Source organism: Triticum aestivum, chromosome 4A, assembly GCF_018294505.1.
Source record: "Triticum aestivum cultivar Chinese Spring chromosome 4A, IWGSC CS RefSeq v2.1, whole genome shotgun sequence".
NCBI classification, from domain to species: domain Eukaryota; kingdom Viridiplantae; phylum Streptophyta; class Magnoliopsida; order Poales; family Poaceae; genus Triticum; species Triticum aestivum.
This window is the reverse complement of record NC_057803.1, coordinates 464,911,643-464,928,272: the sequence shown is the minus strand read 5'-3', so window position 1 is coordinate 464,928,272 and position 16,630 is coordinate 464,911,643. Positions and strand designations below refer to the sequence as shown.

Below are 16,630 nucleotides of genomic sequence, written 5' to 3'. Positions count from 1 at the left end.
ATAGCAAGCATCTAACTGTTTTTCTATAAGATTTTGGGATCATTTTATCTCTCTACATTTTGTAATATTCTAAAAATTATTGTTTTTATTTTTCTCAAATTTCAGAAAAATAATCTTTTCTTCTCGAATTTCAGAAAAATAATCAAAAGCAACAAATGGCCGGCCCATGAGGCCATCCCTGTAGCGGGGCTCCTTGCGGGGCGGATGGTCCCTATCTCTCGCAAGAAGCGGAGAATAGGAGCGGTGGTGACAGTGAGGACTGTTTTCCCAAGTCCAAGTGGATAACCATGCCGCTCGCCATTGCCGTCCCCTCGGCGGCGGCGCTCCGGCGGCCATATCACTTCCGCTTTCTCCACCCTCCCAGAAAGCTTAGCCTATCGAGAACACGCTGCGCCCCTTCGCCCCCGGCAGAGGCGCAGCCAGTGCCTCCGCAACCCCGGCGATACCCGAGGCAGTACCCAGGCGAGGCGGTGGGCGTTGCCGAGGAGATGCGGTTCGTCGCCATGCGCCTCCGCAACACTAAGCGCACTACTCGTAAGGGCAATAATAGGGCTGACGGATCCGGGGAGGACGATGAATCGAGGGAGGATGAGGTGGAGGACAACGACGACATGGACGAGGAGGGAAACGACGAAGTGAAGGAGGAGGAGGAGGAGGAGGAGGAGGAGGACAACCATGAAGTGGAGGAGTGGATGCCCAGCATGGAAGGGTTCGTGGGCTACCTTGTGGATAGCAAGCTTGTCTTCGACACCGTTGAGCGGATCATAGCCGGGTCTACGGACGTCGCCTGTGAGTGAGATCTTTCTTCCCCATTCTTTGCTACAGTTCTTGTTCTTGTCAATTGCTGCAGCCAGCCAGCAATTAGTGCAGATGTTCTTTTCCAGAGCGGCAATGTGATCCTGCAGTTCGAATTTGGGTCCAGTAATGGGGCTTGTAGTGGGCGCATGTTAAGAGTGTTTCATTATCATGTCATTTTCTGTAAAAGGTTTTGTTTCCCTTGCTATTTCTTTGGGCACTAGAAGCTCACAGTATGACTTGTATTGTTAGGGCAGTCTCAGTGCTCAATCTTGGACTATATCTTAATCATGACACCTAAGCAAAAATCTGATGTGCTACCTATTTAATTAACGATGAAAGAGAGAGTTACCATATCTTAATATAGATATAGCTCTTAGCACCAAAACCAAGACAACTCATACTTTTTCTTTCTCAAAACATATTAAATGAGAGCTCTTTTAGATACAACAATAAGATATATTCCATTGGAGGAGCTATATCTAAGTACATATTTAATGCATATGATATAACCTAGGATATAATGCATTGGGAGAGCCCTTGGTGCTGATGAGGGCATGCACAATAGTTGTTGAAAGATAGTCTTTCTGTGCCCTTCATGTTATCTTTAGCAATTAATGTTTGCGTACTCCTAAAATTATGGGTGATTTAGAAGTAAACTACTAGTAAATATGTAACTAAGAGAAGACATATCTTACAATGCAAAAAGTTATCATAACCTTCTTACTAAGGGCTCATTTGGTTGCAGTGGATCCCTCTGGGATCTCCACTTAAAATCATGGCGCAGAAACCATGGGGCAAGTTTTAGTAATGGTCAAATCTTGGATCCTCTCTATAAATATCCTCCCATACCCCTTGGTGGCTGAAATCATCCATACTCATTTGAAGTCATTCCACTCACTCATTCCACCCCTTGCAAGCCACTCAAACCACTTCATCCATCAACCACCAGAAGTGATGAAGAGAGATTCAAGGCAAGAAAAGAAGAGAAGTGTTGGGTGATTCCTTGATCACTTCTTTGATTCTTTGAAGGCCAATAATTTCCTTTTTCTGAATCCCTACACCTTCAAGTTCATCTCTTTCACCACAATCCTATTCTTGTGAGAGAGTGTTCTCTTAGATTCATGAGGTGCTTTGATTGAATGTCATTTGAGGAGTTCTTGTCAAGTGACTTTGCTTTGCTTGCTCCTCTTGGATGGTGTGTGTGCATCCTAGACGGTTAGGAGTCACTTGAGAGCCTATCATTTGCTACATGGCTCGGAGATGGCCTACTTGGTGAAGATCTACCCCTTAGTTAGGCTTATTGGTGCAATCCATGATTGTATAGGTTGGTTGTGCTCAGTGGGCCGCTTAGAGCATCTCTAGCAGACCCCTTATACCGCGGACCTGTAAAGTGAGTTTACAGTTCGCAGCAAGCCTCGGATACGGGCTGAAAACAGCCCGGCAAAACAGAAACTTAAATGAACCTGTAAATTTTGAAAGCAGAACTTCGCGGGAGAAATCAGTAGAACTAGTAGCGCTCATATTTACTTGATCATCATACATATTTCATACATAGCCTATTTGTACAAAATAGATCGGAGGAGCGGCGGCCACTGTAAACCCTACTGCCAAAATTTTGCTCACCGGAGCCATCCGGGTGCTGCGGCGGAGGAGCTCAGTCGTCGTCGGAGGAGGAGACGAGGTCGATGTAGATGTCGTCCTGCGCCTTGGCCTCGCGGCCCCATGCCTCCAAATTGTCGTCGAACTCCTGCGCCTCGTGAGCCCTTCCTCGAGGAGGAATGCGTCGAGGTCGACTTCCCGTCGACGACGCTGCTCCGCCTCCTCCTCCTCCCGCGCACTGCGCGCGACGATGGCGGACTCAAAGATGTCCGCCTCCGCCGGGGGAAGGAAATCCTCCGGCCAGATGACGCCACCGCCCCCCCGTTCCGGCTCCGGCTCTAGCTCCATCTTCATCAGGCGGAGCGGCGGGAGCTCCTCCGGATCCCTTTTCACCGGCATGAGCGGCGTACAGGAGCTCAACCCACCGGCGGAGCTGCTCACGCCGGAGGACAGCCGCGCCTGCTTGCGGTCATACTCCTCCGTCTCACGTGGAGGAGCGACAGCTACGGCTCTAGGCCGCGGTTCGTGTACTTCCGGGTGGCTTGCTTCCTCGCGCTGTCGACTATGACGCACCGCTGCCGCTCGGGGTCGTCGCCCCCGCCGGCGCGGCCGCCCGAGCTCCACATCCCGCGCCACATGGTGGATTGCGGCGGCGGATACGAGTCACCGCGGCGAGAAATCGAGAGGGGAGAGGGGGGGATTGCGGTGGCACAGGGATAGGGTTTGGCCCCGTATGCTTGCCGCGAACCCGTAGTTATACCGCGTGAGGGGGGGGGGGGAGGGGTTGGTTCCGGGCCACCGTAAAAGGTTTATGGGCCGGGGCGAGTATACGGGCTCTGGTCTGGCCCAAAAAAGGGCCAAACCCGTATAGTCGCCGGATTTTTACAGTTCGCGCGATTTTAAGGAGTCTGTTAGAGATGCTCTTAGTGGGCCACTCAACTGGGTTCCTTGTGATCCTAAAACCTTTCGTTCGAAGCCTCCATCAACATGGACGTATGATAGCGCCAACCATCCGAACCACGGTAAAAACATGATCGCGTCAAGAGTGGTTGCACTCTTTTTTTACCATACCTCCTAATTAGTTGCAGTTCTTTACTTTCCGCTGGTTAATATTCTTGATAGTTTGCTTGTTAAGTTGTTTGAGAAGTGTTACTCTAAAAAACTACCAACCCTAAAATTGGAGTACTTTGAAGGCAAAACAATTTTTGGTGCACTTAAGTATATCCATAATATCTCAGCAACAGCATGGACCAGTAATCATGCTGCCTTCTATGTGAAACGCCTAAATTATTAGAAATCAGAATTAATAATGGCCTTCAAGAAACATCTAATGCCTATTGTAGCTCCTAAGAACTTCTTGAATCAGTACAACAGAAACTGTATCTACTACTCGCATATTATTAATTTAATGTTCATTCAGATGTTTACTTCAGGAAAAGTGGTTTGGAACGTTCGGCTAGCATTGAAAAAGATTTGGAGTGGTTCAGAGAACAAGCAATTGAAATTCCAGAGCCAAGTACTTTTGGATCAACATATGCAGCTTATCTGTCTGAATTGGCTGGGAGCAGTGCCCCGGCCTTCCTTTCCCATTATTACAATCTTTATTTTTCTCATACAACTGGAGGGTTGGCGATTGGTAAAAAGGTAACTCCCTATCCATACCTGATTAAATATCCATGATCTTGTCTCAGTTATTCTGGCAATTCTTCCATCACTAAACCAGATCGAGTTCCGTATTCTGTATACAATAAAAATTAGATGCTTTGTGCTGTATTTTATTTTCTCAAGTCATGTCATATTCTGTTGCATTGCTTATACAAAGCACTTATTTCCCGACGCCGGGGCCAATATATTAGCCTTAATATGGGTAGTACTGCAGAGTATCTATTCCTGGTAGAAATTTTACAGTCATCCTGTTTATAGGTGACATGATTTTATTTGGACAATCAGTTTATTTGTCAGACAAGTTGTGATGGGACTGTTCAGGAAATGCCCATAAGTTTGGTTGATATAGAATGAAAATGGATCACTGTGAAGTACAATCATGAGATAGTTGCAGTGTGCCCCCTCTGTCCTTTGTGAGATCAAGTATGTTTTTATCGTGAACTTTTAAAGGGAAATGTATGTTCTGTGCAAGCCTTCGTATTTGCCAAAAACCGTCTTCACAATCATTTTACCTACATTTCTTTAACTGAATATTTTGGCTTGGTAATTGGACTCAGGTAAGCGCTGTTTGGCCTAGTATACTGCATTTTTCTTCAGATGATGGAAGAGAACATCCCCCCAGCCTGTACATCAATTATAAAGTCTAGTACTTCTCAAGCAAAACAAAATAAAGTAGCAAACTACAAATCACCGGAAACTCAAAAATTACATAGTCTAGTATACTGTGTACACCTCTGACTCCTTGTTGTAAATACCACTTGTATTTTTGGCCCAACCTTGTAAAAACCGGCGTAGCTTGAATTGCCAACGTTCGATTGACGTGAATCCTTGCTGCTCTTGTTGCCAAACTTTGGCGACTAAATCATATAACCCATCCCGATTCAGCCAACCTAGCTCAAACTTAAGAAGGGGCTGGTTGCCAACATGGGCAGCATTGTCGGCATCAAGGAGCAGCGGGGTATGGTCAGAAAGAAAAGTCTCCAGAGGCCAAACTGAGACCAAAGGAAACCTATGTTCCCAGTCTGAATTCATAAGGACACGGTCCAACTTTTCAAAAGTAGGGTTGTCAAGTGAATTAGCCCAAGCATATTGCTTCCCTGCCAAATCTATCTCACGCAGATCGAGATTATCAATGACCACGTTGAAAAGGAATGGCCAGAGAGGTTCAAAATTATCATTGTTCTTATCATCAGCCCTATGAATGATATTGAAGTCCCCACCAATGAGCACTGGGAGGGTTTCCTTCTTACAAGCATGAACTAAATCGATTAAAAATCTGCGCTTGTATTCAGGCTGTGCCGCCCCATAAACTGCGACAAGGATCCATTCAAAACCATCTCTTTATTTCGTAGCCGGAACTTAATTAAAGATTTGCTATGCTGTCTTCGATGAAAGCCTCTGAAGAAGTATTGCTATTTTCTCATGTAACAGACGTGCGACAAAATTTTGGATGGGAGATTGCTGGAGTTCTACAAATGGGATTCTGACCCAGAAATTTTACTAAAAGATGCTAGGGAGAAGCTTAATGAGCTTAGCAAGGTACACATTGCGCAATGTTTTCCTGCTTTCATGTAAAGTTGAAACCATCCCCATGAGGTATGTGATTGCTGGTCTGATTAGCGCGTCTCTTCTGCGGTGCAGCACTGGTCTCGGAAGGACAGGAACTTGTGCTTGAAAGAAGCCGCAAAATGCTTCCAGTACATGGGGCGGATCGTGCGGTTAATCGTTTCATAGACAAACGACCAATCTCTCTACAGGCTTCACTTGATTTGAACCTGAAGACGGGAAAAGCTAGAGGCTTAGTGTAGTTTCATCTTTAGAGATAATGTTTTCTAGAGGCGGCTCGGCCCATAGATGTCTTTTCCTGTTAGAGATGGAGCTGATCGACTTGTGCTTCGCGACTCCTGCTCGCCTATTCTTGGTGCCACGGGTGCATCTCCGCGCCTTCTTCATCTACTGGCAGGTGCTTCCTTGGGCAGTAGACGGCCTACTTCCTGCCTGACTTCTGATAATGTAGGGGGTACTTGAGGAAAACGAACTCAGTAACTTGTGATAATGATGGTGGTGATTTTGATGGTAAATGCTGGAAATCTTCTAGTACGTGGTGTAGCCTATCTAGGTCAAAGGAGTGGACCCCCTTCCACGGTGCCCCTGGTGCCCTATATAGCTCGGAGACTCCATGCCAGTGTGCGAGGACGTTTTTCTTTTTTTGACAATTATCTCCTTGTTTATTTATTCATAAGGATCGTAGCACCGCCCATCCAGATATTTGGAGGAGAAACTCTAGCTATCCTAGAAAGTTCATGAGCCACTTGATTTTTTTCTCTATTACAATGATCCTAGATGACATGAGCTACTTGATTTCTTTCTCTAATACAGTGTGGCCGTTCATGGATAGGAGTCGGCGGTAATGTTGGTTTACAATCTGTATGGTCCTTTTCTCTACCATGTCAGTGTTTTCATATATGTAGCGCTCTCTTGATTGAAAGTCTCCGTAGGCGGTGGCGCTTCTCCTTGGGTTGATGTGTTGTACTTCCTCTGTTTCTAAATACAAGTCTTTTTTAAGATTTTAAATGGACTACAACATAGAAATGTATATAAACATATTTTAGAGTATAGATTCATTCATTTTGCTCCGTATGTAGTCTTTTATTGAAATCTTTAAAAAGACTTATATTTGAGAATGGAGGGAGTACTAGGTAATTAGTTCAGAGTACAAAGTGCACTACACAGGGGGAACACAAAGTGTAAGAACGTTGGTGAGTAAAAAGTTGTACATTGTTGCAGGGAGCACAATTGCACTACATGAGAAAGTGCAAGTAAACTAGAGTTTGGAGTACAACTTGCCCTCAAGATATTTTTTTGTCAAAATCTATTAATATATATAGACCTAATTTCGAAGATCACGACAAGAGGGAAAAAAACCCTCACCAAGACTTCAAGGCCTCCTTTGGTTTAGAGGAATCTTGTAGGAATTTCATATGATAGAATTTCTATAGAAAAAAAATTCTTTAGAGCCCTTTGGCTTGTAGGAATAGAACTCTATTTCTATGAAGGAATTCTTCCTATCCTCTATATTTCATGAAAAAATAAACATTAGCCTAGACTTAATGAAAAAAAAAATTCTATGATGTGAATCAAAAGGCATCTCCTTTCCTATTCCTACTCATAGGATTTAAGATACATATCATCTCATTCTGTGATGTGAATCAAAAAACATCTCCTTTCATATTCCTACTCATAGAATTTAAGATATATATCATGAGTACGGCGTTTTGGGTCACGAGCGACATGGCGCTCGGTATCCCAATCGTTCGGTGGAGCATGGGGATCTGGGCCAAATTTATTTAGCCAGACAATACGGACTTGAATACATCGAGTTTCAACAGTGTTGTTGTATGCGGCTGGCCAGGCTCATCACGTGAACAGACGTGCGAATATTTGCTTTGGTTTTGAAGTGGCCCGGGTGGATGGTTGGCAGTCAACTGTTGCGCACCTATTTCTTAGTATGGGCCCATGTAATACATGCAGAACAGTTAACAACGGCTCTAAATAAATTCTCAAGAAAAGAAAACTACGGCTCTAAAAAGAGATAATTAACTATTTTTGGCATTAAAAGATAATTAAGTATGTTCCTGAAATTCACTAAGAAAGACACAGCCCCATAAAGAAAAAAATTTACTACACCGACAGGCAAATGTTTATTGATGATGGTTTACGGGGCGGTCTCTCTGGTAATCCTATCTCCTCCCCTGATTTTTCTTGATGTGTCCTTTGTGATTTTCAACCGGCCAACCCCATCATTTCACATCAGCCCATAATTCCAATCTATAAATATTTGCGTATAACTGTAGCATTATATTGCTTAAAAGAATGATGATTAAGTACGATGGTGGAAACACTGAACTTTTTTTTCTGGTGGCTCAAAACACTAGGAAGGCTTCTTTTCTCTTTGTTAATTTTTTTCATTATTTTTCATCATTCCTTGTTTTCCCATTTTCTTTACATATGTTTTCTTTTGAAATTCATTTTCTTTTCTTTTCTTTTTCTGTGCAGTGATTGAACATTGTTTTTTTTTCTAAGTTTGCTTATACGGATCTTTGGTTGTCCTTCATTTCATGCATGGCCAGATAATTTGTTTGGGGCAATATGCCATGATGTGGTACTTAATCGTGAAAAAAAAGCTCCATATTAATTTTGAAATTTCATAATGTGCCCATTTTGATTTATTGGGGTCAATTTGTGGTGTTATCATTTGAATCATGGAGGACATTGAAGTGAAGTGTACTTTTTGATTGCCAAACTGACCGATAAGAATGTCTTCATCTGGAGAATATATAACAGCCCTAGTTGCTTTAGTAAAAAAAATCCTATCAATTACTAAAAATCATGGGCAGAACATTAGTAAATTGTGTCAGGAAGATCTATGCCCTTGATTACATTAATATTCATAACATTGAAGGTTTATGCAGTTGACATCATGCTAAGTACAGGATATTGCCTTTGGAGGCGGAGCTCGATTTTGAAAAAAATTAAATTTCATGAATTTTCATATTTTCTATGTTTTAAAAAATTCTGAAAAAATACAGATATACATGGAGGCAGAACACACATGTGTGTAAATTTTCAGGTCAAAATACGTTGAAATGAGGGCTATGCAAAAAAAGACAAATCTGGGGATTTTTAACACATGATACTATTCATCCTTGCAAGCATGAATTTATCTTTTTTGTACAGGTCGCATTTCAATGTATTTCATCTTGAAATTTTACATACATACATATAACATCCTTGTTTACTTGCAAAAAAAATTTCAGACTTTTTTGAAACCAAAAAGTTTGAAATTTGATTTTTTTTAAAGGCCTCTATGAAGGCCAAGAGCCAAACGTCCGTTCTCGCTAAGTACGCACTAATAAATTAGATAGACATAAATTAGTCAAGACTGAACAAACCCCTATCCAACATCTTTTCTAGCCCATCAGTTGGACACCTCAACCCGTGCCATTTATGTCTCTTACCGACCTGCTATGGTGGGAATACGGTCCATATACTTCGATGAGACGCGCACAGGGCAGAAATCATAAGCCAATGTGATGGCCGTGATTCCGAGCTACATGGTGCTCGGGCACCAAAGAGGATTTCCGATATATCATCTCATTTTTTATGACTTTTTTATTCCTACAATGTTTCTTCCCTATCAACCAAAGAAGGCCCATTGCAGCGTTTGAAAACGTCAGTCACCGAAGAAAAAATCAGCCCACAGCGACGTCAACCTAGCTACATTTATGCGCGCTTATTTAAGGCCACCCTGCTAACTTCTTCCCCTGCCCTCCGTCCCAAGTCCCAACGCCACAGCTCCGAACCAACACCCCCATAAATCCAACCAACACATAACCACTCTCTCTCTCTCAAACGAAGAGAAGGAAGCAGCAAGGTACGCCCATGGCGCCATCACCTCGGCCGTACGCCTCTCTGCTGCTGCCATCTCTCGTCCTGCTCCTCCTCGTCGCCTCCTCCCGCGCAGCGAGAGTGGGAGCAACCGCAAGAAACCAGGCAGCCCAGGACGGCCGCGCAGAGGAGGACGCCGGCGGCGAGGCGGCGGCGGAGGCGGAGGATGAAGGTTGCGGCGGTGGCGCCGAAGGGGGAGATGGAGGCGATGATGAGTGCTTGATGAGGAGGACGCTGGTGGCGCACACCGACTACATCTACACCCAGGGAGGAAACCACAACTAGCTAGCTTAGCTGGGACTGAAATCATAGCATCATATTTGTATGATCAATATGGAGATTTTATCAGCAGTTGGGCACTTTTTTTTTTTTTGCGAATCGGGTACTCGATTGTATATAAGCTGGTAGAGAAATCTTGCTGAGTTGTTTGTGATCCGCTGGTCAAGCCAGTGCGTTGGCTGGCTTGAGTAAGAACACAGGAAAGAATCTTGTACGTCACCCTTGAACAATAATGATAATGCTACTGTTGTGTATGGGCGATGCATATTATTTGCTCAACTTTGGAAATCTAACTGCCATGTCCCTCTCAATCGCTGACCCATATCCATGTAAGCTCTCGCTCGTACTACATTTACGTACATGCGTAGGAGCAGTGGCGAATCTAGAAAAAAATGAAGGGCGGGCTGAGCTGCCTGGGTCACGCAAATATGTGTTGGATTGGGCCTACAAGGAGTTGGACTGGAACTTAAAACTAGTAGTAGAAACAAATTTTACAGTGCTGGAGAGGTGTTTGAGCCTGTTAAAGCCCCTCAGTAGAATCGCCCCTGCCTAGGAGTAAAAGCAGTACCGATGCTTTTTGAACGCTTGCAGTTCAGACCACGGGATTTGATTATGGTACGTGCAGGCGGAGAAAGAAATCATGTTGATCGCACCCACGGTTAGCGCGCGGCCGGGTTAGGCACGGCACGGAGTGGGTGTAGCGTGTCCCGCGGTGTACGTACGTGACCGTACCCTACGCAGATGGGCAGGACCAACCGAGTGCAGGTCTTCTTCCACTCATGGTCTCCAACTCCAACTTGGACGCACACCTGTACAGGACGGACGGGCACATGTGACCGGTGGGTGTCGTCGTCGACCAGACAGTCAAAAACTCAATCTTGACCTATCAAGACTTGATGGTAGCAAGCGAAGGCGAAGCAATGATGGATGGAGGAGCACACCTCGTGTCATGACTCGTCAGCTAGCTAGCTAGCTAGCTTGAGACCACACGTACGTACCAACCTTTCATGCTGCCAAGCTCCAAGAGGACAACTCGAAAACAACTCACAAACATGACTTCAAAAAAATAGAGGGATGCACATCTAAAAAATAATGAAAATGGAGGGATCCAGAGCGCTAGCTAGCTGCAGTATGACAAGCTTGTGAGTTGTGACTCTTGTCCTATGTAGTACTACATGGTACAAGCAGCGAACGAGGTAGAGCCCAGCTGACGCGTGAGCCTCATCACCAAAATCCTTTTATTTCAAACTTCATCACTGGACTGCGTTAAACTATGGATGAAGCCGCACCGGCCAAAGTATGGCATCCATCTGCCAAACAATCTGTCGTATAAAGAACAAGAGAAAGATGCATGGTCCCTGCTTTGCCAAACTTCTTCATGTTCTCGCGTACTTTTTGGGATGTTTTATAAAGTCTTAGAGCAACTCTAGCAGACCTCATAAAAAGTCCTGACCCACTAAATAACCGCAAAAATGCGGGTCGGCACGAAAAATCCTGCCCGAACAGATCCCGCAAACGCAGCCGGCCCGCAAATTTTTTTGAGGGGCGCGGCAAAATCTCGGCCTCAACCCGCGAATAAGCGGGTTTCCGTCTCGCCCCTACGGTGCCCCGTATTGCAGTCAAGCGGTTGGCGGGAGGGACATTTCAGCCCGTGCTCTTTCCCCATCTCCTTTCGCCGGCGATTCCGGCCAAATCTGCGGGCGGAATCGCGCCGCGGAGGCGTCCCCCACCCTCCACTGCACCGTCCCCGGATCCGGCGAGAAAAGACACCCCTCGTCGCTGTCGCCGTCGGGGATCGACCGCCCTCGAGCCCGCCCCTCGTCGCCGCCCAGGATCACCCGCCCCACGAGCCGTCGGTTAGTGTTTGTTTGTGCTTTGTGCTGAGTGGTATGCATAGTTGATTGATGCGGCGTGCGATTCTTGTTCATGTAGATGGAATTGAGCCCGTGCGAGAAGTTCTTGCTCTCCGATTTGTCCGATTCGGACGACTCGGATGTAGAGACGATGCTTGCAACCTTTCGACAGCAGACATTAGTGATGGTACTTGCCGTGAAGGAGCACGAAGACGAGAACCGGAAGAGGCAGCAAGGATCGACCGTCGGGCGCCTTTGCATTCCTCGGAATCGCCATCTCGGGAACGAGATGTTGATGCAAGGCTACTTCGCGGAGAATCCAGCATATACACCGCACCTCTTTCGGAGAAGGTACCGAATGCGCGGTCCCTCTTTGTGAAAAAATTTCAAGCTTGCGAGGCAAATTGTCGGTATTTTACTCAAAGAAGAAATGCTGCGGGCTTAAAGGGATTTAGTGCATATCAAAAAAATCTCCGCAGCTATGCGGGTGATTGCATATGGCGTTCCGGCTGACTATGCCGATGAGTACCTTCGCATTGGTGAAGATACCACAATTGAGTCAGTGCGTAGATTTGCCAAAGTGATCATCCGTGCCTTTGGTCCTGAATATCTTCGGACACCCAACGAGGATGACACAAAGAAATTGATGGCATCTAATGAGAGAAGAGGTTGGCCTGGCATGCTAGGTAGCATTGATTGTATGCATTGGATTTGGGAAAATAACCCGAAGGCATGGCAGTGAATGTATTGTGGCAAGTCTCGTGATGCAACAATTGTGCTAGAGGCCGTAGCATCCGACGATTTATGGATTTGGCATTGCTTCTTTGGTATGCTGGGCACTCTCAATGATATCAATGTGTTGTGATGGTCTCATTTGTTTGCTAGGCTTGCTAGTGGTGATGCTCCTGCTTGCAACTACATTATCAATGGGCATGAATATACAAAAGTGTACTATCTTGCAGATGGTATATACCTTTCTTGGTGCACATTTGTCAAGAGCATCAAAGATACCAAAACTAGAAAACATTGTGAATTCGCAAGGGTCCAAGAGGCGGCCTGAAAAGACATTAAAAGACCATTCGGGGTTTTACAATCTAGGTTTGCCATTGTTCGTGGTCCTGCTCGTTTTTGGGACAAGAGAACCTTGAAAAATATCATGACATGCTGTGTTATCCTTCACAATATGATTCTTGAAGATGAGAGAGGAATAAACTTGGAGTTCTTCTACGACAATGTGGGTAGCCGTGTCAAACCAGCTAGAGACCCTAACCGCATTAGAGCTTTTCTTCAGACCTACAAGGAGATTGAAAATGAAAAACCCACTTTCAGCTTTAGGAGGATCTCATTCAGCACCATTGGCAAAGGGCTGGACAGTAACAAACTTATTTTGCTATTCATTTTTATTTAATTCATGTGTTATTTGTACTCTGGACAAGTTTTGTATTGCATTATTTAGTTTGCTTCGTTGATTTGAATAATTTTTTGTAATGTGAATGATTGTTGTATTGTGTTGGTTGTAACGCTCCGAGACCGATGTGCCAGGTGTCCTCCAGTTATTCGCTATTGTTGCCTTGTCATTGCTTGCGTGTCATGCATTGCATATCATGTCATCATCTGCATTTCATTTGCATACATGTTCGTCTCATGCATCCGAGCATTTTTCTCGTTGTCCGTTTTGCAATCCGGCGCTCCTATGTCACCAGGTGTCCCTTTCCACCTCTTTTCGTGTGCGGGTGCTAAACGTTCTTGGATTGGACCAAGACTTGTCATGCGGCCTTGGTTTACTACCGGTGTACCGTCTGTCAAGTTTCGTACCATTTAAACTTCGTTTGGTACTCCAACGCTTAACCGAGGGACCGAAAAAATCTCGTGTGTGTTGCAGCCCAACACCCTTCCAAAGTGGCCCAAAACCCACATAAACCTCCTCTATCATCTCGGTCGTTCGATCACGATCGCGTGGCCGCAAACCGCACCTCATTTGGACTCTCCTAACTCCCTCTACCTATATATATATATATATATATATATATATATATATATATATATATATATATATATATATGTGATCCCCTCCGAAATTTTCGCGCAGTCTAACCCTAGATCCAACTCCCTCCGCGCCGCCGACATGTCTGCCCGCCGGGCGGACGCGTTCACCCCGCCGCCACGTCGCCCGGACCAATCACGGGGTGACACCGTCATCAGCCGCACGCGCCTCAGCCAACCCTTGTTTGCCGCCACCTGTCCGCAGGCCTGGCCTCCAGCGCGCCGCCGCAAGCCCGCGGAGACTCCGGGGCAGGCCCTCCCGCCCGCAACGTACCGCCGCCGCGCCCCCGCGTGAGACGCTGCGCCTGCCCGCCGTCTTCTCCGCCTCGGTCGCCGGAGCCGATCCAGCCACCACCTCCCACGCGGCTCGCCGGGAAGCTCGCCGCTCCGCATCGTCGCCGCCTCGTCTCGGCGCCCGAGATCGCGGCGCGACGCCAGTCCGCCGCGGCACTGCCGCCCCCGGCCACCGCCTCCGTTCTCCGCGTCGACCCCTCCATCTCCCGCCCACTGCATCGCCGGCGAAGCGCCGCCCCGCCGCCGTCCTTTCTCGCCCTCGCCTCGCCGGAGAAGAACCGCCTCGTTGGAGTCCAAGTCCGGCCAGATCTGGGCCGGGTTGGATCAGATCCACCCATCCCTCCAACCAAACGGTGTCCTGCGTCCCCGGATCCCTTCGTCCCGCATCGTCCCTTCCCGGGTTGACTTTTCGCGAGGGTATAATTTCACTAAGTCCCCCAGATTCCAGTAATTTTATGTATTTTTCATCGCATCATAACTCTGCACTCGTAGCTCCGATTCGCGCATGTAGCATATCAAAATGTTCGTCTCGTCGATTACATCATTTCATCTCATTGCATCATTTTCATTTGAGCTCATCTTGATGCCCGAAATGCTGTTGGAAGAGGGCTATGCGAGGAATATTTCAGATCTGTTTCAGCAAATGGCCTTTTGTCATTTTTGACATGATTAATGTGTGCATGCTATGATCCTGAGCTCTACATGTGTTTTGTTATATGCCATGTCATCTTTACAGGGGTGTATGCCATGTATTTTTGTGATCTTTGTGGTGACTAGCATAAGCTTGCAAAGTAGCGTAATCGTTGATGCTGATTTCAGGGACTTAGAATTTCACCAAGTCCTTGTCATGTATTTGTTTTTTATGCCATATGTTCATGTTGTTTCCTAGTGATTCGTGCCTCTTTTGAGGATGATCAGTAAGTATGTTTTGTTAATATTGTGGTGCTCTATCCATCCATGTCTTTTTTTGCAATTATGGAGCACCCTAGCTTGAGTCAATCGAGCTCTACTTTTGCTATAAAATGATCCTGGCAGATTGTTGACATGTTTAGCGATTTTGCCGAGCATGTTGCTATTGATCCGTGCATGCTATGTTATTGTTCTTTCCATTTATAGCTTCTATGCCATAACTTCTTGATGGGTGTATGCTCAGTTTGTCATGCCATGCTCTGTAGTGAGTGCATCGAGCTCATAAACATGCCTACTCGTTATCTGTTTTGCATGCTCCAGTTTTTCACTAAGTCTGAATCTATTTATGTTTTTGCTATGTTCACATGCTTGCAATTGTATTTGTGATCCCTTTTGGCTCAAGGTCACTAAGGGACTTTTGTTATATGCTTAGAGAAGCTTCATGCCATGCCTTGCTTTGCCATGATATGTTCCTGTAGCATGTAATTTTCATGCTCTAAAGTTTGCTTCCTGATTATAAATTCCAGACTTGTGTTAATTTCACAAAGTCTGAAACCTGTTATCATTTGCACTTTTGCCATGCTTGTTTGAACCTGTTAATGAGTAAATTAGCCGTAGCTCAGTGTTCATCTTTTGTTAAGCATCATGAGTGGATCCCTGCCATGTATTTTGTTGTCATGTTTGAGTGCTGTAGCATATTTATCTTGTTGTATTTATATGGCTACTTGCTGATTATCGCAGATCGGTGCTATTTTTGTTTTTGCTTGCCATTTCCAAACCGTGCATCCGATTCTGGTGATCTTTATATCGATTTCGACCGAAATCAACTCACCTTTCCAGTGGCACTCTTGGATTTCCAAGTTGAGGCGAGGTTCAATCTTTCCTTTGCAAATCATGCATATGCATCACATACCGCATCCCGCATATCATACCATGTTCGTGTGTTGGTTGTTTACTATGTTGTGTGCTTCTTTCCGGTGTTGCTCCTTCGGGTTGGTTCCGCTAACATCGCGTTTGTGAGGACCCGTTCGACTATGTTCATTGTCTTCTTCATGGACTTGTTCTTCTTCCTTGCGGGATCTCAGGCAAGATGATCATACCCACGAAATCACTTCTATCTTTGCTTGCTAGTTGCTCGCTCTTTTGCTATGCCTATGCTGTGATACCTACCACTTGCTTATCATGTCTCCCATATTGCTAAGCCAAGCCTCTAACCCACCTTGTCCTAGTAAACCGTTGTTTGGCTATGTTACCGCTTGGCTCAGCCCCTCTTATAGCGTTGTTAGTTGCAGGTGAAGATTGGAGTTTGTTCCTTGTTGGAACATGGATATTTTGTTGGGATATCACAATATCTCTTATTTACTTAATGCATCTATATACTTGGTAAAGGGTGGAAGGCTCGGCCTTATGCCTGGTGTTTTGTTCCACTCTTGCCATCCTAGTTTCCGTCATATCGGTGTTATGTTCCCGGATTTTGCGTTTCTTACACGGTTGGGTTATAATGGGAACCCCTTGACAGTTCGCCTTGAATAAAACTCCTCCAGCAAGGCCCAACATTGGTTTTACCATTCGCCACCTAGCCTTTTCTTTCCCTTGGGTTCTGCAGACTCAAGGGTCATCTTTATTTAAACCCCCAAGCTAGTGCTCCTCTGAGTGTTGGTCCAACTTATCAGCCGCCGGTGGCTACCAGGGGCAACTCTGGGCTGGCCTACCGGAAGTTTGGACAATCCGGTGTGCCCTGA

The 16,630-nt window shown here is 45.6% G+C and overlaps 2 protein-coding genes across 2 annotated transcripts; both read left to right on the top strand.

The window, feature by feature from the left end:
* Positions 1 to 221: 221 nt before the first annotated feature.
* LOC123086382 (probable inactive heme oxygenase 2, chloroplastic) lies at positions 222 to 6,162 on the top strand. The gene is made up of 4 exons (XM_044508141.1): positions 222 to 789; positions 3,818 to 4,041; positions 5,494 to 5,601; positions 5,704 to 6,162. The coding sequence occupies exons 1-4, from the start codon at positions 288 to 290 to the stop codon at positions 5,794 to 5,796; spliced, it is 927 nt and encodes a 308-aa protein (XP_044364076.1). The 5' UTR covers positions 222 to 287; the 3' UTR covers positions 5,797 to 6,162.
* A 3,209-nt stretch (positions 6,163 to 9,371) lies between these two features.
* LOC123082087 (phytosulfokines 4) lies at positions 9,372 to 10,054 on the top strand. Its single transcript, XM_044504504.1, has one exon. It carries the CDS (start codon positions 9,505 to 9,507, stop codon positions 9,793 to 9,795), a length of 291 nt encoding a protein of 96 aa, XP_044360439.1. The 5' UTR covers positions 9,372 to 9,504; the 3' UTR covers positions 9,796 to 10,054.
* Positions 10,055 to 16,630: the final 6,576 nt, after the last annotated feature.